General features: G+C 45.5%; 1 protein-coding gene across 1 annotated transcript in view; it reads right to left on the bottom strand.

Annotated features, from left to right (window-relative positions):
* Nucleotides 1–1,661: 1,661 nt before the first annotated feature.
* LOC135391451 (guanylate cyclase 32E-like) overlaps nucleotides 1,662–27,230 on the bottom strand; it is a 709,869-nt gene continuing 684,300 nt past the window's right edge. The window contains exons 17-23 of the mRNA XM_064621704.1: nucleotides 25,253–25,433; nucleotides 20,983–21,123; nucleotides 20,773–20,896; nucleotides 18,514–18,754; nucleotides 16,134–16,232; nucleotides 14,526–14,617; nucleotides 1,662–2,881 (exon numbers count right to left, since the gene is read on the bottom strand). Of these exons, the coding sequence (XP_064477774.1) occupies nucleotides 2,489–2,881; nucleotides 14,526–14,617; nucleotides 16,134–16,232; nucleotides 18,514–18,754; nucleotides 20,773–20,896; nucleotides 20,983–21,123; nucleotides 25,253–25,433 (1,271 nt within the window). The 3' untranslated portion in view covers nucleotides 1,662–2,488. The remainder of the gene's footprint in view (nucleotides 2,882–14,525; nucleotides 14,618–16,133; nucleotides 16,233–18,513; nucleotides 18,755–20,772; nucleotides 20,897–20,982; nucleotides 21,124–25,252; nucleotides 25,434–27,230) is intronic.

Here is a 27,230-nt window from a genome sequence, read left to right as displayed (position 1 = left end):
GTAGTGTCTGCTTCTTAAACGCGTGCTTTTTTTTTATTAGGCTATCTAAATATCTACGATAAAGTTGCCTCTTGATGTAAGGAGTTAATTAATTAACTCCTTACATCAAGAGACAACTTTATCGAAAAAGAAAGACAATTGTCTTTCTTTTTCCTTTTTTCTGACAGCGTTGGAATCTGTGTGAGTTCATCTTCAAATTTGGTTTGGCTAACCTAACCCAACCCAACCCAACCTAGCCTAAACTGCCACGAGAAATGGCGAACGCGCTATGAGCATTTGTGAGGGAGGCATCACACGGGCATGTTTGCCTTCTTTCTCCCAATCTTTACTCCGTGTTTACCAATGCACTCCTCGAAGTTGCTATTACCTTTTGCTGGCAGTGCCAACACCACTGCTGTTTCATTGCTGCTGACAGCTGAAGCTCCAGTTCGCCATAATAACTGGGCGGTCTATGGGGCAGTCGCAATATTATTCCCAGGAACTCATGTTTTCATTCTGTTGACTTGTAAAATTCTTAGGAAAAAATTAAAATTCGTTCACTGACAGCGATGCGCCGATCAGCGAATCGGCGGCGGCGAGCAAAAATTGCCCGGCGACAGCGGCGTGGCGGCGGGGCGCACACCTCTACATGGAACCTAATGTCATGTATGTGAATATGATTATAATTATTGAACGAAGTTATCTGGTGTTAAATAAACTTTGTTGAAGAATGTCATAAATTGTGTTCTATTATGTGTAACATGGAATGTTATTTTGCTTCTGTTCATAAATATGTGGAGTCCCGATTCAGGCAATGAATATCTCTTTATTGCGCGAGATAAAGAAGACGAACAATAGAACACCAGCGCCTTCATTTTATGACGATGATTGGGGAGTTTCATTGCACGAAGAAGAGAGATTGTTGGCTTCCCCAAGCAGACTTGCAAAACATCGAAGTTGGCTTGGTAAACCCTATTTTTCTTGTGCTCGCTAGGATAACGCACAGATAACAGATTTGAGAAACGGGATCCACGTGGTGGCATTCGCTTTGCTGCTGAAGGTGCATCGCAGGGCATGCGAGAAGGATCAAATGCCTGCTCGTTGGCTAACGACACTGGAGCTGACACTTGACCACTAGTTTGGCGGAAATCCGCGGGAGGCGATTCAATAGCCTACTGTTCAGACGCAATTCGCACCGTCTATCGGCAGGAACATCAGCGGGTACCGACGCCAGCCTCCGCTCAGCACACTCATTCCACTCCATCAACCTCGTCCTCACCAAGGACATAACCACCGAGTTTCAGTGGCCCACGTTCCCAATGTACCTTACTGACCATAAAGGAGTGTTGTCTCTCTCTGAATAAAGCAATTCTCACGAAAAACAAAAAGCGTGCTGAACACAACCGTGAGCCACATCTCGCCCTTATTGGGCGTGGACGATATAGCTGCCGCTGTCACTTCTTCGCACATGGCTGCGAAAAGGCGTGAATTTTTGCATCCCAGCAAAGTTTCAGCATTTTGGATATTCGTTACTTCAAAAGATGAACCTTGCACAAATGTGATTTCAGGCACCATGGTCATATATGAGCAGTTCTTATTCGTGTTTAATCAAGGCATTGCGGGACGAGGTCACAGCTGCAAAAGATGAAAAAGTCGGAATTCCTGTTTCGTTTTATTTTTCACTTCATTTCTTTATTTCATTGAATTTATTCACACAAATTTTGATATGTATAAACGTAACATAAGCTAAGCCTCTCTGAATTTAAAACATTGAGGAAGATTGAGGAGCCTCTATGAGGAAGAATATACCTAACAATATGACAAGCGAGCTTCTGAACAATATTCGTAAATGTAGAATGTTGTCAGGGTATCCGATTAAAGGTCGCTTTTTTTCTTTTTCTATGGCCATGAATCGAGGTTAAGCGAGGAGAAAGTAGTAGCTTTTGACTAGAATAATTAGCGGTTGCGATGCATACATTTTCGGTAAGGTTTAATGTACGTCCCTTTTCTTGTTTTCGGGAGGAAGATAAAGTTGGAAAATAATAATAGCACAGAATAAAATTACTCGATGCCAAACGCGGTGTAATGAACGGCATTTTACAATTACTGTGTGATGGCTGCTGTGTAAAATGATTAGCATACTGGTCGCACGGAAAATAAAGGTTATAAAAGAAAATAAAGAAAGTCAACCAACGTTCTTACAAGGGTTTAGTACATTACTCAAATGGGGAGCCTTGCCGTTATAACGATTAAAACGAAAGCCTACGAACAATTAGCTATAGTGATATATTTGGCAGAACATGAGAAAGAGGGAAGGAGAAAACAAGTCAAAACGACGCAACATCACTTGAATTCGCCAGCGACTTTCTTTTCCAAGCGTTTGCCGGCCAAACGTTGCATCGTTTTTTGCATTCATGTATGTGACAGGTGCCACATTACAGAGTTACCAGGTACACAATTCCTCTAAGAGTACGAACTGTATTGGGCGTTTTCTCTTTCTGTACTATCATCATGGAGGCATTAACTGGAGCGCCACGTGATCGTTACAGTCGGCCAATAGCAGTGGTTGTTGCTCTTGACAGCCGCCGTTCCCGGGAGGTGTGCGTCGAGGCAATTCGTCCCTCTGCCGCGTCGATTCTTCCAGGGCTTCTAACGCGGGACAGGAGTTCCCTTTCCGCCAGAGCGATGGAAGATCATTGCTATAGCACTCGACACGCAGAGTGTTGCTACCACCACACGAGCCGAAAGTCTGCCCTTTAGCATGTTGCTGATGAACGGACTTCTTGCGAGACCCAGCAACCCGCAGTGAACTGCATGCACTGCGCACATGTCGTATGGGCGTCGCTGAAGTTGGTGATGGAACTTCGCCCAAGATCCAGTACGTTTTCATGTTGCCTTTGCCCTACATGGAAAGATTTAAGCTGAATATAGTAGATTTGAGGAAGATCTGGAATACATCGACAGGAGAATAAGCATTTCAATGAAGTCACGCGGCCGTAACACTCTTTTCTACATGTCAATCGTGATGCCTTTTATAATGTAATGTAATGTAATGATACCTTTTATACTGTTCAGCCTCAGAACATCAATTGTCTCATGTTCAACCATTTATCATTCCGGCCCACAGATATGTGCTTTGTCAAAATAACGTACCACCTTCCTAGCGATCACTGTCATATATCTCGTATCAAAGCTGTAAATAGAAATGAAAAGTGCGAAACAAGAAGGCACATTCTTGCGCACTCTGAAGAAGAAAAAAGAAAAAGATACCAGTTTGCACCCTTGTGAGTAGAACGGAGGCCTTGCTACAGCTCTCGAGTATTTTCTACTCCGCCCGCGACCTCTGTGACCTCTCTCCTGCTTTAGAAGAAGCCCAAGCAGCACGCTCACCCAACCAGCACGCCAATATTGGTCCAATATTGGACCCATATGGGGTGCCAAGATTTCCAATATTGCTCCAATATGGGCTGCCAATATTGGGAAGCCCATTTTGCCCATCTTGCGCCAATATTTTCGTGATAACACCAACGGGAAATCCGTGTAATAATAAAGCATTATCCGGTTTAATATCCACCACTGATATTACCTCTCTCTCCCTTTTGCTTTTTCATTTCTACAGATCTTCCTATTGACCCACATTGCATGGCATTACAAAAACAACACTGCATCGCCGCAAAAACGAAGAACATGTGCTATGCCCGTCTTCTATTGCTAACTGTAGGATGGGATAAACGAAAGCTTACCCACATCACAATTCAAAAATAGTACTGTTCCCGCCCTAAAAACGAAGAGCAGGATCAAATAGTGCTAGGCAGGCAGTCCCACAGAGCTGCCAATGCCAAACACCCCTCAGGAGCCTTCATTAGGATCGCAATAGTATATGCACCAAACATTTCCAACCTGCTCCGAGAGTGCAAAGAAGCGAAACACTTTCGTGACGGTGACGGCTATACGCCTCAGCAACTCACACTTCCTGCGGTAAATTGAAAGCCCCTAGCTTTACAGAAGAGCCATCCCTTCCTATCAAACATTGTGTTTTTTACTTGACCTGCCGCAATTCCGTTATCATTAGAGGAACTAGCTACATTTTAGGCTGTATGAAACGTCCGATCCGAGTGTCGTGCATGCCCATTAGTTGTAGGACGCGTGATTTCGCTCAAACGACCGCTCTCGCTCTCAGTCGGTTCGACTGATTGGCGTTGGCATCGCAAAGCAAGATGGCGGCTGCTTCCAGAAAGTGGAAAGTTGAGTTGTTGAGTTCTAGTGAACGTTACAATGGGATTGCCACGTATGTTGACTGTTTCAAACAATGTGTATCATCTGCTGGAAGTTGTTGGATGCAACGACGTATTAAATTAGGCATTTCACACGCTTCAATGTCCAATCTTGCGTGCTGCTTGGGCATTTGGGCAGTCAATATGGGGTGTACACGGGCAATTAGGGCCCATATTGCCAGGATTTTCCCCATATTGGCTCATACTGCTCAATATGGGGCGGGGCGCATAATAGCAGGATTTTCCCATTATCCCAAGATTTCCCCCATATTGGCTGAAACGGGTCCCATATTTGACCCGTATATGTGACCAATATGGCGAGGGCAACCAGGCCCCATATTGAACCAATATGGGCTGCCTATATTGGGAAGCCCATTTTGCTCATGTTGCGCGAATATTTTCATGATTACGCCAACGGTGAGTCCACGTAACAATAAATCATTATCTGGTATAATATCCAGCACTGATATTACTTCTCTCCTCTTCTGCTGTTTATTTCTGCAGATCTTATTCATCCACGTTGCATAGCGTTAAAAAAACAACACTGCATCGCCTTCAAAACGAAGAACAGGTGCTACGCATGTCTTCCTGAAGGACCCAGGTGGTCCCCCGGTACTGCCAATGCCAAACATCCCTCAGAAGCCTTCATTGGGATCGCAATAGTGTATGAACCAGAAATTTCCAACCCGCTCCAACAGAGTACAAACCCAAGCAGCACAGACTATTTCGCGCATATTGGCTGATCATTGGCGATACGGATCCAATATGGGACCCGTTTCGGCAAGATTTCCCCCATATTGGCTCAAACTGGCATATGGGCCCCATATTGTCCAGTTGCAGCCAATATGGGGAAAATACCTGCAATATGGGCCTCATATTGCCCGTGTACACCCCATATGGACTGAAAATGCAGAAAATGGTACGTACCCGTGTTGCACAAACGCCCAAGCAGCACGGCAAGCAGGGTTGTTAAAGTTACTTTTCAAAAGTAACTAAGTTACAGTTACAAATATTCAGCTTTAAAAGCAATTAAGTTACAGTCAGAGTTACTGACAGGAAAAAATACTGAGATACAGTTACAAATGCGTTGGAAAAGTATCCGAGTACGGGTGGAGTTACTTTTTGCAATTCTGTACGCAGACCATATCTTTCGCCATTGGCTCATAGTAGGTGTCACTCGAGAGCCACAGAGACATCCCTTCTTGGGTAATCGTACGTAATTGCAGGCAAAACATTGAAAGCAACGCCTAAACTGCTGGTAACCGAGACAGGGACAGGGGAGACGATTAGAAACTTCGTCTTCGGCTCACAGCGGAGACATCTCAGCTCAAGATTCCCGTTCTTCTTCGTTCCGATGATTTTAAAGTGCTCTCGATATTGTGGCCACGGTACCTCTGACAGAAAGGAGGCAACTTTGCGCGGGCTGCTCGTAGTTACAGCCTGACAGACGGCGCCCGAGGTGGCGTCGACGCCTTCAAATTCGGCCATTCTTTTCACTACCGCCAAGGCCGCCAAAAGAGTGGCGAGGAACAAGGAATATCACGTGCGAGTGCGAGGGCGTGAGCACGTGCAGCAAGGGCGAGGAGGAGCGGAGCACGTGCCTGGTCGGTTAGGGAGCCTCGAGGGGTTGCTGCAGCTTCTCACGCGCATGCAGGATCCCTAGTGTCGGCGCGCCCTCCGCGCCACCTCCTCCTCGGCGACGGTGTTTCGTCGTTTTTACTAAAAAAATACTCAAAAAGACAGATACAAGTTACTGAAAAAACTAATTAAATTACAGTTAGAAGTGTGTGTTTGAAAATGTATCTAATATTTCCTCAAGATACACAAAAGGTATCTAAGTACACGTACTCAGATACTTTTACTAAGTTACTTAACAACCCTGACGGCAAGATTGGACGTTGAAGCGTGTGAAATGTCGGATTGAATACGTCGTTACATCCAGCAACTTCCCGCGGTGGTGGTGGTAGTGACGTAATTTGGGAAAAGAAAAAGAGGTTTGCCTGCTCAAAGTTGGCGGCACGTTTCGTTTTCGGGGATTGGGAAGGGGTAGGAAAGGGGAGGAAGGAGATAGAGGAAGTCGAGCAGTTGAGTCTCTTCGAGGAAAATGACGAGGGCGTCAAGGGTTTTGCGCCTGGTCGTGTAGGATCCAGTTGGACGAGTGATGTCCAGGTTGAGAAGGGGTGCGCCATTGGGGTGGGATATTTTCTGGAGGAGGGTATTGCGCTCCTCCGTGTAGTTGCTGCAGTGAAGGAGGAGATGTTGAAAGTCGGCCGTGACTTGGCAGGAGTGGCACAGGGGGGAGTCGGCTATTCCTATCTTGTGCAGGAAACCGGGTGGAAAGGCGCTGCCTGTGCGAATGCGGTGCAGGGCAGTATTCTTCCTTCTCGGAAGACCTTTTGTGGGACAATGGGGTATGTCTTGACCAATTGCTCCGAGTGCTCGTATTCGTACATCTTCAAGGTACGATGTTATGGAGTGGCGGTCGCCTTAGGGTCGAGTGGCGCGTTGATGCGGGGATCCTGCTGGTGTGCTTCCGAAGCTAAGTTATCGACCTGTTCATTGCCTGGAATGCAGACATGCGAGGGAAGCCGCTGCATGGTAACGGAGAAGGAGTGGTCCTCTCGTGCCTCCACGACGTCTCTGATGTTCCAGGATAGTATGTCCTCGGGCTTTGGGTGCTGAAGGCGGGCGAGGGCTGCTCGGGAGTCACTAAGGATTACCACAGCTTGTGGTGGCAGGGCAGCTAGGGCTTTGACTGCGTAGGGGATGGCGATCTCTGCCGTGGTAGAAGAGACTTGATCCCGTATGCGGCCGTTCCAACAAATTCCCAGAGATGGGATGCAGTAGGCTGAGGAGCTGGAACCAGTTGAGCAGTTTACAGAGCCGTCGGTGAAAACCTTTATGTGACGGGTGTAGCCTTCTTGGATGAAATCTGAGGCGATAGTTTTGGCAACTATAGGTGAGATGTTGTTCTTCTTTCGGAGTTTCTGGATTGAAGTTAGGCAGCTGATGTTGGGGGAGTTCCCAAACAACTTCCCGCAGATGATACACATTGTTCGAAACAGTCAACATACGTGGCAATCCCATTATAACATTCACTAGAACTCAGCAACTCAACGTTCCACTTTCTGGAAGCAGCCGCCATCTTGCTTCGCGATGCTAATGTCAATTGGTAGAACCGACTGAGAGCGAGCGTGGTCCTTTGAGTGGAATCACGCGTCCTACAACTAATCTGCATGCGCGACAGTTGGATCGGACGTTTCATACGGGCTAAAATGTCGCTGGTTCCTCTAATGATAACGGAATTGCGGCAGGTCAAGCAAAGAACAAAGTGTTTGATACGAAGGGATGGCTCTTCTGTAAAGCTAGGGGCTTTGAAGTTACTGCAGGCAGTGTGTGTTGCTGAAGTGTATGTCCGTCACCGTCACGCAACTGTTTCGCTCCTTTGTACTCTCGGAGCGGGTTGGAAGTTTTTGGTGCATACACTATTGCGATCCCAATGAAGGCTCCTTAGAGATGTTCCGTGGGACTGCCTGGGTCCTTCAGCAAGACGGGCATAGCACATGTCCTTCTTTTTTTGGGCGATGTGGTGTTGTTTTTGTAATGCTATGCAACGGGGATCTATAAGAAGATCTGCAGAAATGAAAAAGCAAAAAGAAGAGAGAAGTAAAATCATTGGTGGATATTAAGCCGTATAATTCCTTATTATTCACGGAGTCCCCGTTGGCGTTATCACGAAAATATTGGCTCAATATTGGCGGCCCATATTGGTCCAATATGGAGCCTGGTTGCACTCCCCATATTGGGCCAATATTCGTAATCTGGGCAGCCCATATGGGTCCAATATTGGCGTGCTGCTTGTGGAATTTCCACAAAGGGCAGCAGCTACTTTTTAGGTGTTGGGTTTTCTTATTAGAGTTGACGTTGTTTCAGTGACAAACCCATGTAAAATTAGCCGTATCGCTTGAAATAATAGTGAAAGCGAAAATGTGAATAATTTTATTAACATTGCCGCAGCTGATGCTCTGGGTGGTGCGGCATATTTAAAAAAAATATGCTGTGTGTAGTAGAGCAGGTAGATGTTTGCAGTAGACCTGCTAGACCACAACAGCAGAACATTCAAGCGGCAACCACCCTTCCTTTACAGTAGGACATTGATCCCACACATACCATCCCACACAGCATAAATGTTCACTGCTGCTGCAGTAAAACTGTTATCCTAGCTGTTGTACCTTCGCAAGTGGAAATACGTATCTCCACCCCTACAGTTCTACGCAAAAAGGTATAATTGCGCTTGCAACGCAGTTTTACTCACAGGGGTTCAAAACTCCTACCATTTTTTCTTAGTGTGAGTGCTTCCAGCTTAAAAACATGAATGACTCGTTGCAGCAAGCCAAGAGGAAAGTTTTCATTAGTCACATTTCTTTCGCGTGGCTTGTGGTACATCAGGTACATTCATGACAAAATGGCATAGATGCAGGCACAGGGGTGACTCAAACCCGCATTTGTTGTAACTACCATCAAGCGAGTGCTGTTGGCAAAACTGCCATCTTGTCCTGGTCGCAGGTAACAGAAAACGTCATTTTTAGGTCATGTGACTTTGTTTACATGTCGTTGTGCCGCTTACCGACATATTTCCGTCGTCATAACGCCAAGAGATGGGTGTATTTGTCAGCGAAAACTATGCGGTACTTCTTCCACAACATGGTAGCCCATTTCTCCTTAGTTTAAGTACATCGCATCGCCTGAGTGAGTCTTAACGCGCGGGTCATCACATCTGTGGAAGTCGTCAGCACTACGAGGTCTCATGTGCAAAACGCACGTTTTACTGCGAGATTATCGGATAAAAATAATTACCGTGATCGAAGGAAAAGATCAAAAAGAAGAAAGAAAGATCCAAAACGTTGCGCAGAAACAACAACCGCATTGTTTACAAACGGTTTGGCCGCCGATCACAGGCGCCGCAATCTTAAAGGTCACGTGTGCCTTGACGTTTGCAGTGACTTTCGACCAGGGCCTGTCCAGGATGCACAGCGTTCGCCCAGCACGCTTTCGTCTACGGAGCAATATATTGGCTGATTGGACGATCCCTGTGGATGCAGGCAAGCTGGTGGACGAACTCCATAATGTAAAAGCTTGTGCCCCGGGCGCACAGAGGGAGGGGTTTGGCTCGTGCGTTGTGTGTCGTTCCTCTGTGTGTCCAGACTCAGACTTTTATATTATGGAGTACATTCATGAGTGTGGGATTGTGCGCTCGAAATATCAAAGAAAAATGCCCAAACTTGGAAGCAAACACAGTTATACTACGAAGCAGGTAAATACAGGCTACTCAAATTTACTATAGTCATACCATACTCATACACTTAAATTTGTGACACCATACATCTTAAAAGAAAGCAAAATTTAAATGTATCTCTTAGTTTAAGCAACAGCGCATACGAAGGCCCTTTAATAAGTACTAAGCTTAGCCCAGAAGTAAGAACTATACGGACAACATTTTTTGCTTGAAGATTAAATGCAGCCTGCATATTTCATAGCACGAAGAGGTGTGATCGAACCTTAATATTATTAATCGTACGTGTAGCTAAATCTACGTTCAATTAGTTAGGGTTGTGTCACACATCTTGAAATGAATGTCAAAAGCACATTTGACGCACGGTCATTGTGAAATTGGTGTTTCGTAGGTGCTGTATAGAGTGACGGGACAAAAAAAATATCTGGGTAGAAGACCTGGAGACAGGGGCGCCGCTTGGCAGTTTTTCAGAGAGGGGCAAGATCTTGGACGTCACTGCACCGTCCCACATTATTTATGAGAGGTCATGTGCTGGTCTAAGAAATACAACGGGAACTTTCAGAGATGTGCAGCCTTGACTACGTCGGCAGGGCCCTGGCAAAGTCACGAAAAAAAGGTCTGAGCCGGGAGCCGGGAAACGTTTGGCAGCATCAATGCCAAATGCCGAAATAGTCGCTTGTGTGATACGGATGTGTGTACTATCACTGTGGATGTACCTTGGGAAAGCACAAGTTATTTTCCGTTTCCATTCCCGGCGCTTTTCTTTAACAGACTGGCAATTTTGGACGAGTATATGTGGTATGGCTGTGCAAGTGGCTTTAAAAGCGTTGCAAATACGAGGCGGACAGTTCCCTAACTCAAGAAAACTCACAAACAGAAAAGTCAAAGAAAGCCGCAGCTATACGTAATATGATCGAATTATTGAATACACATTCTGGAGCAGCTAAAGAGCGAAAACTAGTTCGCTGGATGCCACTTCAGGTGATTCGCAAATTTAAAATATCACAGCTTTATCGTATTCCAAAGCGCAGTTGGAAGCGCCGCCACTGCGTCGACAGAGCACCCAAACTTTGCTGCCGTTGCGGCCACCACATCCAGCAGAAACGACATGGGTGGTTCCTTACATGGCTCCAAAAGGACATTCACCGTACACTAAGGGCTGTGAGACGCTGATTGCCAGCAAACGAAACGTCACAGCGCTCCTAGCCAACCACCATTCCGAATGATATCATTATGTGTCCCGATTTGTTCAAAACAGGCGGAGGCGCCTATCTGGGACATGCATAATGTGTCCCGGATAGGCGCCTCCTCCCTTTTTCAACAAATGAGGACACAGAATTATATCCTTGAGAATGATGGTTGGCTGTAGCAGCGTGCTATGTGGTGAAGTTCCGTTTTAAAGGCGTACAAGCTGTCGTACACTCTTTGAAATGAGGGGAGGAGTGTCGGCGTAGCTCGCCGTCTCTTAAAAATGAATTTCACCGCATAGCACGCTTCTATAGCCAACCATCATGTCGAATGATGTCGTTGTCTGCACTGATGCGTTGAAAACGGAAGGCATACGCCTTTTTTGTGACAATTATGAACAGCATATGTATCACAAAAAAGGCGTACGCCTCCCGTTTTCAACAAATCAGGGCAGATAACGATATCATTCGAGATGATGGTTGGCTAGGAGCGTGCCATGCGGTAAAGTTTATTTTTAAGAGTGCAGATGTATGCGTGATACACCCATGCGCTCCGCATGCGTGCATGCGAAGATGCTTAACCGTATGCATCTTCATGAGAAGCTACGCTCACTTTGTTGTGTAGCTTTCCTTGTGGCGTTTTCGGGCTTACACGTGTAGATTTGCAACTATTCGGATACATTCTGTTTGAAAGAGACATTCGATTCGATTCGAACATAGACCTTCATATTCGATTTGGAATTCTAATCGAATACACAGTTATTCAGTTCGGTATTCGAGCAATCACACAGCCCTATACTACTTGGTCGTACGACGCACTGTCATATAAGCAGTAACGGTAAACACGTCCCACATAATAGTTCCCATGCCCCGCCATGGCGTAGAACGGTGATGTTCCCCATACCAGGCTTTCTTTCCTGTTCACGGGGACAGAATGGTGACTCCTACTTCGCCAAATGCCCGTAAAACGAGAGCTCATCAGCCTTCGTTCCAACATCACACTCGATCCCTCTTCACACTGGGCGTTAGCTATCTTTTACCCAGCACAAAGGTAGCGGAGATGAGGATTCAGAAAACGTAAAAGATAGGTACTGCTTGCGACACGGTAGTCTGAAATCAGCACCCCATGGTTTATCCCATCTCAAATCTTCAGGTATTGTAATATCATTTATTTCGAGTAAGAAACACTTGCAGCATATGGTCCGCCGTTAAATACAATATTGTGAGAACATGTTCAAGGGCAGTCGAGGATATATACGCTGCAGAACTACTGACAGGCGATTTCAGACAACCATGTCGCAATCAGTGCGTAAAGTGTCAAACTCGGCCTGTTGTTTTAAGCGCTTTTAATTTTGAAAGATAGGTAGCCTGTATACCAACCTGAAGAACCGACACACGCCTATTGGCCATTGACAAGTATTCCACTTTGTGGAATACTTGTGGAATACCTGAAGTATTCCACTTTGTGGAATACTTCATCAGTGAAGATGACTTGATATGAACCACATGACTATGGGGCCATCTTCTAACGGTTCCGCGCTACAGTCAAACCTCGTTAATATGACACTCGTTAATACGACATCCCCGCTTTATGACCCTTTTCTGGGGAACAGTTCCTACCCAGTGGTCTCCGCGTGTAACTCTTGTTCGTTTTTTTTTTTTTTCGCACAACAATGGGCGAACACAGTACTTTGCCCTCGTTACTATGACCGCTAGTCACTGACCCGGCGGTTCGCCTGACCTATAACGTCCAAATCTCAGGCCCACTTTCGGGGCAACTCATGATGCCCCTGTCTGACGTGCTTAACAGAACAGTGCTCTTGGTCATAATGAACTGCTCCAGTCAAACGCCATTCATCCATCAGGTTTGAGAAGAAGCGCAAAGAACAGAGCTGACTGCCGGATGAAGAAGCGATCTACGTCAGATTGAGAATTGCACTACGCAAAAATATTTATCAGGCTTTTTAAGAAAATAAAGTGTTAGACATGTTTCAAAATGCTCATTATTCGTATCCTGTTACCAGCGTACATAATTTTCTACTTTTCGAAGCTTACGTAAAGGACATTGTACGATTTCTAACACGTGGTGGTCGTTAATATGACAATTCGCGTTTTGACCAAAATCGCGGGAACAGTCGTGGTCATATTGACGAGTTCCGATTATAAACATGAGCTGAAATACAGGCCATGACGGCCTCCTCTGAAAGGCGGCACATTTTTTTTTTTTTTACAGTTGCATCCGTAGGGCATGTTGCGGATACATGTTTCCGTGCGTTCACGATTACTCTCAGGCGTTGTCCCTTCCTGAGCCCAAACATTATTCACTCTATGACGCTTGACGGTGTTATCTGCCAGGGACCCCGCCACATCGTGAAGTTTAAGGCAGTGGGGCACGAAATTGAATGGCTGCAGGATGCTATGCGTCTGGTATTTTTGAAGCGGAGGAAGGATGCAACACCTATAGACTTAGAACTTATGGAAGGGCCGTGGTACCAGGAAGTACGGAGCAAACGAGGTATTACAGAGTAAGCTTTTGAAACCGACATTCCATTTGCGGTGTAAACGCTAATGCTTAAGTCCTCAAGTGAGGATATCCCTCAGAGGTCATGCATTTCCACTGCTGTATCGTAAAGTGCACTAGAAAACAAGGAAGGCAGTAAAAATTAGGTTCCAACAACAATGTAAACTTGTGAAACTGCGACCGGGCAGGGAAAAAAATGTGTGCATCAAGGAATGAGATATTTAGTCAAGGTAGCATATGCATCATATGTGAATTTTTATGCGGTTATTTGCTGATAAATTGAAATGGAGCACTGTCGAGTGCACAAGCTGAACCCTGACAAGAAAGCTGCCGTACGGTTCCACGCTACGTACTACACGTACCCACACTTGTGCGTAACGCGTTACTAGTAATTGCGTTACTTGTAATCAATTACTTCTTTGAGTAATTTTTCGAGTAATCAGTTACTTTACTGTCAAAGTAATTTTTCGAGTAATCAATTAGTTTTCTGAGTAATCGATTACTCAGTAATTGATTACTTTTCCGGCAGAGATTATCTTATCTTTCAGATGCTCTGCCCGAAGTCAAGCCCCTCGTACCGTCAGCCTTTGTTGGGCCGTTCTACTATAGCAAGCGGAGGTCATTGTAGTGATGTTAATCCTTAATCTCTTCCTCCTTAATCTCTTCCTACACCAGTGTGGTGGTACCTGAAGCTTTGGAGGTTGAGGGAGTCATGGGGAAGTTCCACGCAATGCTCTTCCACAACCGGGTCAACGTCTTCCCGGGCGATAAATACAGTATACATACAGCTTGGGACAAAAGTTTACGGAACACCGGGGTGTTGCGTTTCTCTATTGGAGCGACACTCTCTCAGCAAAGTGCAGCGGACGCAGATACGGAGATGTGAATAAAATAGCCCGTTCCTCATTCGATCTCTTCGTGATAGCAACCTGGGGGCCACTCCGTTGAAGGAGTATGCAAGTGCCATGTTCCGTAAGCATTTGTCTCAAGCTGTACAAATCCTACACGTTTTTGTTTTTCGTGTTACTTCAGATGTGAAGCTGTTGAACCTTTTTTTTCTTCTCTCTCTCTTTTTTGAGGCACACAGAGACGGGTATATCTTGCGTGAATGCGAAGTAACGACCGGAGTAACGCGTTACTTTTCTACTCATTACTCAATTACATTTGGAGTGGGGTAAGTGGTAACGGTAATCAATTACTTTATCCGTAGAAGTAGCGGTAACGGTAATCAATTACTTTTTTCGAGTAACGGGTACAAGTCTGCGACGTACCTTGATGTAGATGACTCCCCTCTCCTGCACGGTGTAGCGTTCTGATTTGTCCAAGAGTCGTTTACAGGCCTCACTGCAGTGAATCTTCAGTGCTGAGGAAAATGCGTTAGAGATAACCCTTGAGAGCAAGTAGCTATTAAGCTGCTAAGGCAGATTCTTCACGCTTCTTATTTATGCATATTCACTGAGCGATTTCTTTTATTCATTGGATTATTCCCAGAATACAACTGAAAATGATTTAGAGTCAACCCTCGATTGATGAACCTTCGATTTATGAATTCCCTCGTTTTATGAACACTAGCACGAGGAACCAAACTTTTTACATGAATTTTTCCCTCGTTTTATGAACCTCGATATTCGAATAATGAATGGAGTTTCTGGGAACCAACTAGGAGTTGCCCAGCGTTTTCGCCCTCAATTTATGAACGGGTCGTTCCGAGGCCAACAAAAACCTTCAAAGGAATTATTCGTGGTCTTATGAATAACGCCTGAACAGAAAAAACGTTTTCCAGGTATTGCACCCTCGGTTCGTAACCCCTCACAATCCGAACAACAAACGGGTTTTTGAAGAAGTGTTCCTGACCTCAATTCATGAATAAGGTGTCCGCTGTCACGCGGAGATTAATAAAGGTAGGTTAAAAACCCCAGAGGAAAGCCGAGACCAGTTGAGTGCGAACGTGCTGACATAGCCTCTTTCCAAGATTGACACAGCGGAAGGCATGGTCCGAAGCAAAATTACACTATTTTGTATTGCATAATATACAGAGTGTGAACGCGCTAACATCTGTGCTTTGTGAGATTGATACAGCAGAAGGCATGGTCGAAAGCAAAATTACACAATATATTGCATTATAAACACAATACCAACTCGGAAATACTGTTCCATTTGCTCGATAGTACTCACTTAAAGGAATTTTCGATTTATGAATCCCTCGATTTATGAACGATTTTTCGGGGAACTGAGGGTGTTCATAAATCGAGGGTTGACTGTATCTGAAAGTAACCGAACTGGAAGCAAATCTGATCGAGTGCTGCGTAAAAGATTGCGGAACCCGCGAGCGCCGCCATTTTCTCGTGACACCTACAGGTGACACCTTGGCGGCGGAGAGAAGGGGACAACCTGTGCCAGGAGGCTTTAATGATTACTTTAATGATTTACATTAGTAACGATTAACCTGGTAGAGATTAATATAAATACATAAAATGACGTTGCGCCATGTTCCGTAAATTCATGCCCAGCACTGTATTTTCACGCATGCAGTCTGCATCTAAAGCGCAAAATCTCTGTTTGACAGCTGTGGGACGACGAGGTGTCATTGGCACCGTTTAGGGAGCGTTTCGTCTTGTCAGGGACACACAAACACAGCTCATTAACCCAAGAAAGTGCAGTGAAAACAATGCAGTAAAGATGCGAACCAGAAACTCAAAATTTGATCAGTAAATTTGCGGACATTACTTTTCGTTAACATATCACTATCGTCGTGAATATTGGACCATAAAGAATTACCATTGCGGGAGTTAACAAAATATAATGCCTAACATCGCCTTGATTCAAAGTTTCAACGGAATTGTACTTTTATAATGGCAGAAGAATAAAAAAGAACTTACGTAGACCAGTTGACTCCATCCTCGAGGCAGTGTTGACGGTGTCTCCGAAAAGGCAATAGCGTGGCATTTTCCTTCCCACGACTCCAGCGCAAACGGACCCTGGGGAAGGACACAGTCCACGGGTAGCGTCAGCAAACAAAGTTCTATTAATACTGGAAGGCTGACATATGCGACCCCAGTAGCGTGCAGACAAGGGAGGATGCACACTATCCCCGCAACTTCTCCTCTCGCCCGAGGGACGGACAGAATAAAGGCAAGACCGACTCATGCAATGGATCGATTCGGACTTTGGGGCCTTTCGAAGTTGTTTAGCAAAATGGCTGCTTGAGGAGACGGAGGTCAACGAAATACGGGGATATCGTGGCGCAATACGCTGTACTAGTAGGTGAACACGCCGCGCAGTCCCTGAACTTCACTCATCTCTCTACTTCTGTGGGCTTCCGATGGGGTACGGGTAAATACGAATCTGAGCTCTGTTTTCTCGAAGGAGGCGAATCATAGAAGCCCAAGAACAAACGACTACCCCTGGGTGCCGATTTCCCACCCTTAACTCCCGTCGCAACACGTCCTCTTGTGCGCGGAATCACAGTTCTGCACTGCATGCGGAAAGAAAGAGATATGCAGTCATCTTCGAGGCGACTTCTGTTTTATGCCATCGGTCTTATAAGCGTGACCTACCCTGAACACATTCCATTCAACTCTCGGTAGTTGTGCAAATTCTCTGCCTCCCACATACACTGGTTATGGAACAAAAGAATTAAACGAAACTGGGAATTAAATCAGGAATTGATTCCAATTGAATTGAAGGACCAGGCAGCTTCCTCGACGAAAGCCCCCAGGATTTTCTTGTCGTCGGCGACGTTCTCGAAGCCATTTCAGACTCCCGTGAGCCGTTTGGTGCATTCCCATACTGCAGTAGGCGTCCGCTGAGTAGCCGTTCTTCTCTGTATAGGTCAGCTTCCAAAATTCCCAGGTCACCGGAAGTGGTTGACCTTTAGCTACCGAATACTCCGTTAGCAAGGTTCGGTGAGATTGGGTTCTGAACGCGTTGAGAGTCAAATAAGTCAAATGCTAACCGCTACAGGCAAAGAATGACTATGAATATGTGAGGCACTGATGCACGTATGGCTGTTAATAAATTCCGGGGTTCTATGCATGTGACCAGTTTGTTTATGTAAAGGTTGCTGAGAATATACAGTTTTTAGAGCGCATTATGGGAAGTGTTGTACCGAAATCAAGTAAAATAACTTCGCTACCCGTTACCCCACTCAAAAATACCCGAATAATTGCGGGACAGAAAGTAATCCCCAGACAGAGGAAACACGTTGACAGCCGAAACACAGAAACACAGCCTCTTTTGAACTTTCTTGGTTTTTCTCGGTCCTGGCTAAGAATAAACCGTTTATTGTGTTCGAGAATTTGTAGTTGTCTGTGTGCTTCCTCTGTCCCGGGGTTACTTTTCGTCATGTTTCACCCAGCACTTTGAGACTCATCCTATAAGTATGTCACTGCAAATTTCGTTGAGGAACACGACATGGTTGCAGATACCAAACAAGAGTAACTAAATACATTTCCCCTTTTTTTGGTACCTACTGTGCACTTGTGGTTCTGGCTGAATGGTCGGCATTGACTCCATTCTATTGAGTCAAGAAGCAGTGTTACCTAGGAGATTAGACAGTCATCCAGATGGTGCTGACATAGTGCAGCTAGTATTAGTGGTTAAGGTTTTACGGCTGTCAGCAGTTTCTAATGGACGGAGTTGTTGCGGCATTGACGAAATTATTGGGGATTCCTTGCCTTGTTTTCGAAAGTGGCGTTTCTTCTACGTCATTTTAAGCGTTTCTGTAGCATTCGAAGCGAATAAGCTGACGGCCAGCACTACATGTTGATACCCGTAGATAACGTTTATTGACGTAACTAATAATCTAATACTGGTCTAACTCTAATGACAGTGGGATTCATGTCTTTGGTCATTTGCTATATGCTTCTCGCCGCCTATATTCTCAAAAAGAGTGCTCGTGCAGCACATATAAATGTTATTTTATAAAAATGTTATTTCTACTTTTATTACAGCACCGATCGAACGTTTTCGTGCGTGATCTCGTCCTAGACACCTGGTGTGATATGCCACACTCAAATGATTTGCAACTCCCACAAGGTTCTCTACGGACAGCGTTTCATGACGAGGGAAAACATCTATGTGTGAAGGGGAGAGACGGCAACTTTCACAAGATAAACTGTGTTAATCTATAGTAACATTGCCGATTTGCAGGTATTTGTTTCTGATTTCATTTCTCTTTCATGGACGCCAGTTTCTATGTACTCCTATGTTTTATCTGCTAGTATCTGCTCTTCTTAGTATCCAATCAAATTTGCTTACCCGAATGGAGTCCTATGCGAAGTTTTAGTGTGTCGGTGGGCCGATGTCGAATGCGAAATAGCCGGACGGCACTCAACAGGTGTAGAGCCATCGAGGCCACTTGTGCCGCATGTCCTGGACAGGGTAAGGGTAACCCACTGGCCACCATGTATGCATCTCCTATTGTCTCCACCTTGTATACATCGTAGTTCTCGATAATAGAGTCAAAGCAGGTGTACAGGTCATTGAGGAAGTCCACCACCTGAGCAAAGATACATTCCCCGTACGCCTCAATAAATAAAGGACAATGAACCGTATGGTAATACACTGACATGACCACTCGCCAGGCGGATGAAAGTGCTATAGAAGCTGCAATCACTCGTCGTACACATTGTTCTATTCTTTCTATTCCGCTAGGTACTCTGTTACTAAGCATACATAGGGTTCTTTGTTTTCGGGTTTTATGATTTTTGAAATTCTGGAGGGAAAAATCGGGTGCTATTTACACACGAGAAGTCGGGGAGAAGTCAGGCGCTATGATCTCTGTTTGATATGTCACCGGGGAATTTTCGGGTGAAACGAAAGGCATATGAAACAAGCCACTGCTGTGAAACCGGGACGAGAAACAATAATCTTTATATTTCCGCTCAGAGCTGGGATAATGAATGGCCGCGGAATTCAAACACTTACCCGAGCTCCACAAAAACCTCGTCTTTGACTCCTGCAGGAGGGGATCATAAACGGAGGATAAATAGATTCTCACAGATAGCTGTCTTTGCTGATATTATGAATCATTTTTCCGACGGTTTACCGAGAACGACAAGTTGAAGGACCGCAAGGATTTCCGGTAGATAACGGGTTTTACCCGAATTCTTGAAAATTTATTCGGGGGGGGGGGGGGGGGACTATCGTGAAGGGCCCTAAGCATACATGGTGTGACAAGGCCACGTAGCGAAACGCTGCACGTTGAAAGAAGGATTAGGATTTCTTTGGTCATCAGTCCTCGAGGGGGAGGGATGTGTTTATATAATGGTTAGATGAAAAAGGGAAGGGTTAGCCATAGAAGAGGCAACGAAGCGAGGAAGTGTAGGGTTGTAAAAATATTCTGTTTCTTTCCGTTTCCACACGAATGCGCAGAAAATACTGCTTGGTGATAAGGTATAAGAAAAACGTAGTCCCTGAACGTATCTCACCAGTGCTTGCACTCATCAACTCAACAGTAGATTGCTATCCTCTTTCAGACAACGCATTTGCCGTTTCTCTTGTTTCGCTGGGTGTAATCAGGTGTATGCTGCGTAGTATGCATAGAATAATACTGAGGCGCAAGAACAACAAAGCAATAACAACAAAAACAATGTAAGCTATGTCTAGGGCATATCGGCATTTTCTTTTTTTTCTTTTTTTTTAAGGGGGGTGTTTACAGGTATTTATATGGTTCGGCAAATATCTGATTCTTTCGACAGCTATATTCTGCCCCGAAAATAAATCCCCGGATGCGGGCATCTATTCAATTCTGCACGAAGGTCTTGCTGGCTTGAAACGGAAACAAGGGTGAGTGTAAGTCTTTATTGGAGAGCTGCAGCCAGAAGAGTTCAAAGAGTACAAAGTCGAGCTAGAAGGCTTAGAAGTCCGTGATCAGCTTTGGAAATTCCGAGCATTCCCTGGCGATAACAGATCTCACAACCAGCTCATCGTTCTATGAGCGCTGAAGCATAACAAAATAAGGGCACAGTCCGGTGATAACAGTGGGTATTTGCGCAGGCTATTGTCTGAGCGTACGTAAGGAATAGCGTGGTAGGTTTATATTTTGCGCGTGTGCAGGACCCCTAAAGTCATCTCTTACGTACGCAAAGGCGATACCGTATGATGCACTAAGGCTTTCTAATGCCAGGCTTGACCTACGGTGCACAAGTGGAGGTATTCCTACGGGGATTTGCCTTTCCCATTGAAAGGATCGCAGCTGACATATGGCACTGCGTATTCGGAGTTTTTTTTTTTAATATTCCGAATTTGAAAAAAGAATAATTTGGGGAGTTTTGCAAATGCCGTAAACCACAAAGCCTAGCTATGTCCGAAGAAACTGTAACTTAACTGTCCTAGTTAAGTGACAGGTTGCCTCCTCGTGAGCTTGAAGGGGCAAGGAACCTCTAAAGGGAGACGGAAAATGTGACGGGAGTCGAAAGCCTTCTAGCGTATCAGCGACAGATGTTAGCTTGTGCAAAAACGACAGCTTCTCATAGCATATATGCACGGAAATGGGAGAGGAGAGGAGGTGACTACCTCAAACGGTGTGCTGTCAGCACACATGCTGGTGAACCCAACGATATCACTGAAGTAGATCGTCACCGACTCAAAGCTCTCGGCCTGGACTTGTTTCCCCCTTCGCAGTTGGTCTGCAACTGACCTATGTTACGGATGATATGAAACTGAAGAGGACTCCAACGCCAACACTATGTAGTCTTTTACATGCATATCTCGTGCCTCATTTACCTAGGCAGCATCTCATAGAGCAGTGCCTCAGTCTTCTTCTTTTCCTGCACCAGAAGATGCGTCCTTTCATCCACGAGGGCTTCTAGATTTGTAGCATATTTCTCCATCATCACCAACATATTGTCGAAGATGTTAGGCTTCCTGGGCGGGAAAATTACATAGGGAAATATATCACGTAGTTATGCCCACAGTGTTCGCTACACACATCACAACACACAAAAAAAACAGAAAATCCGGCATGACACGATCAAGGCAAGCCAGCCTCTAGAATGATGTCGCCCTGTCTCCTGTACTTTTTTTTATTCAGTGTTAGCGCCGCGAAGCAACTGTGACTATGAGCGAGGTATATAGACGAGGACGGGTGGGGAGAGGACAGCAGGAAGGAGTGGGGGACAGAGGGGTCTGTGTGCCTCCTTGGCCAACTTCAGGGGGAACTGCCGACATTCGTCCGGAAAGTCGGCCGGAAAACCCAAAGAAAACTTTGGAAACCCCAAGGAAAGAATGGAAAAACCAAGGAAAAGCAAATGATCCAGTGAGGAAAAGGCCAGTGAGGAGATTCTAACCCGCGTCACCTCCCAGTCTCGGCGTTCCTGTAGTTTAAATCCGAAGCACCACCACATAACACGCTCCTTGCCAATCACTGCTTAGGATGATGCCGTTATCACCTGTATAGTTTGAGGTAGCGGCGTGGTATCCGGCTTCTTGTCACCATTAATGCAAATACAAAGCGTTAAAAAGCTTCCCATTTTCATCAAAACAGGAGAGAGAATAGTATCTCTCGGAATGGGAGTTTGGCCCAGGACCGTATTTTGTGGTGAAGTCCTTGTTTTTTAGTTGAATGGTGGTCGTTGAAGAAAAGGCACCAGTAGTGGGATCCCACTGCTGCTGTATTTGATCCAACTGCCACTCTTCGACTGAAGTACGCAACTGGGTGTTCTGTGGCTTGTGCTGATTTTGTCCTTCTATGTCTCTTCTCATCTCATCAATCTCTCTTCTCTATGTCATCTACTATGACGTTCTTTTTTATTGTGTAGGGAAGCTTATTTCAAGTGGCAGAAGTATTCTGCTCAATTTGCAGCTCGCGGCTTCGATTTCGCTGCGTCCTTTAGTTTCTTTTTTTTTTACCGCGCGACTGCTGCATCAGGTCGCCAGCTATGCTTTCGGTTGGCTTCTTTGACAAAGACTGAATGTTGCGTGCAGGTAGGGAAAACTAAAATAAAATACATAATGAGACGTATTATTCATTCATATATAAAAACGCTTTTCGCGTTGGTGTGGGGAGAAGTGACAGCAACATCTGCATCGTCCACGCGCAACAATTCGCTGTGTTGCGCACGTACGGGCGCCACGCTGGTCCTAAGCCACAGCCATTATCGCGAACGTCACAATGTGCCATTTCAGAAAGGACTGGCGCCGCCGTGCGGCAAACCCGCAAAGTAGAGTGGCTGACAGGAGCATAGCGCATAAGCATGTTCTCTTCGTATCCACGATGGACATATATCAATATCGTGGAGCCCCGGGAAGCAACCTCATCCATCTAGGGCACTCATTCTGTAAATCGTAAGCTCGAGGACGATAGTACGCGGTTTTCTCGGCCCCAGTAGCGAGCAAATATAGGACTTCTTGCGTGCGCAAGGCCTGCCACTTTCACGGCAAGTGAAGAGGCGATTTCCACTTACGACGGAGCAATACAGTGTAACAGTGCTGTCAGCGAACTGCCAAATACGAGTAATGTGCGACTTTTTAGAGCACTTGCCACTTTTTATGCCTGCCACCGATGAGGAACTGCATAAACCGTGTGTTGCCATCCATAGGTGAAGCAGTGACATAGACAATGCACAGGGCGATTTTTACGTTGCTGCCAGAATATGCTATAACTATACGGTTTTCCAACGTTGGGGACAAGAAATGTTGTTCGACCTTCTGCAGTTTTGCACGATTGCAGTTGTACGCGGCAGTTTTCAATGCCAGGAAAAAAAAAAAGGGGGGGGGGGTCATGGCAGCAGGTTCCGTGACAGTAGGCGAGGAAAGGCTATTATCTGTTTCATTGTGCATTGTCGGAGGTGTTATGATGTGCGTATGCCGTCAGGAAAAGTGAAAAAGCCCGTACTGCCTTTTTGCTGCTGAATTAATTCAGGTCAGTAAGGTACCACAGAAAATGAACAAAATCTGTTGAAAATGCTGTTTCATGTGTAACTCTTGTGTACTGGATTGCGAATAAAAAATATGCAGCAAAGAGTTGAGAACGTGTGTCATGGGTCAAGACCGGAGCCCGGTCCGCGCCCAAAGGCAAAATAACTGTGGGGTCAGAATGCGGCCTGCAGGCTCCGGTTTTCTGGTGTGAAGCACGTTCCCAGACTTGAAAAAAAAAAGAATTAGTGCCTCACCCGGGTCGGGTTGGGCCCGGGTGTCGGGCCAGTGCTGTCCGTTGCATATCCTACTGGCCCTTCTTCAAATGCTAGCTTCTGCTTCACGTGCCAACAACCAATATGCTTCGGCAAATTACAACTACGACCCGACACCGTCTTGCGCATGCGTCGTCATCCTTTTATGAAATGGCCCATCATGTCCAAACTCGGAATTAAGAAACTTATTCGCAAACTCCGCGTTGGCCAGTGCAAACTAGGACGGACTTGCATTCGTTTCAAGTATGCACGTCTGGGACCGTTCACGTGTCATGGCCACGGCTTCGTGCTCGCGTACTTGTTCGTTCTCCCACCTTCTTCTGTTTGCCTCGGCTCTGCGCTCCCTAACTTTCGAATTCCTTGACTTCGTCTCATCGCAACCGCTTTGCGTTCCCTCACTGTTGTGATGAGTCATGTTGCCTTCGTGCAGCCAATGCGCGTTGGGCCGCTTGTTCTTCGATGCGCTATGCCGTTGGCTTCCTGCAGCAGGCGCGCCAAGCCTGTCTGCGGACGGCGTACAACTCTCCGTGGCCGCCACATAGCGTCCGGTACACTGACTTGCGCTAGCACCCCGGCTTTCCCTTTTCTTTCTTTATCTTCTCTCCGATTTGCTGCGACGCCAGCTGCGCCAATCAATGGCGCGCCGACTAAAATGCCAAGAACCACGCCGCGGCCTTGAAAAAAGTTCCCGCATACAGCTGTCGCTGTAATATATCTACGAGATTAACATGGTTGAAGATGAGACCTATTTATAAAATATTGAATGTTGATGAGTAATTCTTCCCACAACCTACGTTAGCGTTTTCTTTTTAATTAAAGGGGCTGGGATGATACTTTCATAGATGTGGTCCATTGCACTATGAACGCATTGTACCGCACGCCGGGATATTGGGGAAAAAAGAATTATTCTTCTACGTGTAGTACTTAGCGAGATACAAGCCCTCGAACACACTCCCGACCAGAGCGCAGACGCACGGAGCTCAGAGTTGCGTCCATCCAAGTTGGCAGCCGTAAGCACGTGACTTCTCGTGCACTGCTTCACTGGCGGCAGCAAGGGCTGTGATGTCGGAGTCGCATGAGTTTCGGTAATCGCGGCGCCCATTTCCTACGCTACTATTACCCTCTTCGCTGTGAAGCTTTCAATGCAGGTTCACATCGGTGTAAAGAACCGTCTTTTACGCTTATCTGAGATAACGTGGGATGACCTGCCGCAACCCCTTTAAATTTGTGTGCTGAACCAAGGTCGACCTTTTGCTCGATAGCCTCGTTGAAAACCCCTTGCATCACGTAAGTTGTCATGTAAACCATCACGCTGGTACAAAAACAACTTTAAGGGATACGCAACTTCCCGAACACCACGTAAAATGTTGTCTGAAAATGTTCTTGAACGTTCTGAAAACGAAAATGTTCTTCCTGTCGACAAACTCATGCACGAGAAATTTTTCCCGGTAACATATTCGATTGCTGTTAACCTGCTCCCAATAAAGCTAACATCATGTCGCATTATGGAACATGCACGGGATCATTCGTGTCTCACAACCATGTGAACAGTATCAAAAGATAGATTAGTTATTCATCTACTATTAAAATGTCGCACTTCTATCAGTCATGCGAGAGTGCCAAGCAATAATTGCCTGCATTTGTGAACATTGTGCCATCGTTCGCTGTAAATTTTCAGGGGATGCTTGTTTGAAATTTAAAAAAATAAAATAAAAGACGTTATTGAACCACCCTCGTAATTCGCTCTGAGGGCTCCCCCCACCGCCCCACCCACCCAATCAGAAAAAGGAAATTCGGGAGGCGTGCTTGCCCTAAACAATGTTACGAAAGTCTTTAATTAAACTAAAAGAAAGATCTGTACATACAAGCCTTTTCGCAATGGCCGAAGTCTCGCTCGAATTCCCTTGAAATCAGGCCTGTATTCAGGATCTTCATGCCAGCAGTCGATCATGCAATCTTGCACACAGTCGTACGGATGATCTGGAAGTTCATCCAGTGAGGGTCGAAACGGTTCCTTCTCGGGCTGTACCACACGTGTCACGATGTCTGCAGCGAGAATCGCGCAAAGTAAATGGCCTACGTTTTTCTTGGCGTATTTGCCCTACTAGCACACGTCCTATTGACTGTGAATCCACGCTAGACCAGTTCGCGACTATTGTTGTGGAAATGTAAACCTCAGTCTGTTGACATAACTGACGCGGCACTGCTCTGTATGTCTGAGTTTCAGACCATCAAACCTTTATCCGGTCTCTCACGTGAAACGTAATCGAACAGACGAAGTTAAAAAAAGCGAAACCTCAAACGTGTCCCTAAGTCCTAACAGCAACAGTAGTGTCCGCATATATCAAGGAGATGGTGCATAACAAATAAAATATGGGGACATAAAAAGGTGTACATTGCTGGGCTATGGTAGAGACACATATGTGTCCCAGCTAACTTAGAACATATTTTTTACAAAATATATGCATCACTTTTTCTGAAATGAAACCAATTGCCATATAGCATATGCTGGAGGGAACTCCTTAGGAGGGCGCCAACAAACCTCTAAGGCAATGTATTAATTAACTTTAAACAATTAACTTTTTAATTATAATAGCTACGAGGTTGTCCCAATGAGAACATATGGTCCCTTCGGACCCCTGATACTGTTGCCGTTTTCAGAACAAAAATCCATTCCATAGGCGTTCCATTCCGCAAAAAAATTCGTGAAGGAACACCATTTGTTCTTTATTTTGTTCATTGCGTATTTTGAGAGACGCGTCTTCCCTTCCGCCCCAATGTGAAAGGGTTAAGGAGAACAGTGCCGCCTCATGCGTGGAAGATGAGCTTTAACTTGCGGAAACAAAACAACAGCAAATGTATCGGGTGACGCTATCACAACTGCCCTTATCTTGGGTTGATTTTTTGTTTCTTCTTAATCTTTTTCAAGACAGCAAGAGGTGATAGTGTGCTCCTTCATCCTCTCACATTGCGAGTGAATGGAAGACGCGTCTCTGAAGATGCGCAACGAACAAAATCAAGAAAAAAATGGTTTTCCTTCACGAATTTTTTGCGGACGACCTATCGAACGGATTTTTGTTCTGAAAACGGCAACGGTATCAGGGCACGGAAGGGACCAAATGTTCTCATTGGGACAACCTGGTAGCTTTTATAATTAAAAAGTTAATTGTTGCATTGCCTAAAGCATTGCCTTAGGAGTTTGCTAGTGCCCTCCTAAGAAGTGCCCTTCAGCATATGCTATATTGCAATTGATTCATTTCTGAAAAAGTGATATATATATATATATATCTTAGGTATGTTCGCAGTTAGTTGGGACACACTGTATATCAAGGACATGGCGCCCTACAACAGGACAGAGACACAGAGATAGGAAAACACACGACGTGTGCTGCCGTAATTTCCTGGAACTCACGGAGTCTTCGCACACTCTCTGGAGCCCGTGTACACAGGACAAAGCACGCAGGCGTTAACTAGTCTACAAAAACCTCACTTGTGAACGACAGAGCTCGTCCTGTATTTACCTTTCTCTGTGTTCTATGTTCTTGCGCGCCATGTACTTGATATACGACACTATCATAGCCGAGCAATCTTCGACTTTCAAGTCCTCATATTTTATTTCCTACATTTAATCAATCAAGTCATCGATGAGAAAGCTCCAGATCAAGGTCTATGTGGATCGCGTTACGCAAAAACGCAGGTTCCTTTCACATACAGAAAGAATGGCGCAAAAGCATTAATCGCCGCATTCAGTCGAGCGCGGTCATGGGCGAAAAACTCACGGCAAAGGCGCGGTCACCGTCTGGGTGTGATGGCAGTTGTTCGATACTTCGATCGAGTGTGGGT

The sequence above is a fragment of the Ornithodoros turicata genome, chromosome 4 (genome assembly GCF_037126465.1).
Source record: "Ornithodoros turicata isolate Travis chromosome 4, ASM3712646v1, whole genome shotgun sequence".
Lineage (NCBI taxonomy): Eukaryota > Metazoa > Arthropoda > Arachnida > Ixodida > Argasidae > Ornithodoros > Ornithodoros turicata.
The sequence above is the reverse complement of the archived record's forward strand: the minus strand, read 5'-3'. Positions and strand labels throughout refer to the sequence as shown.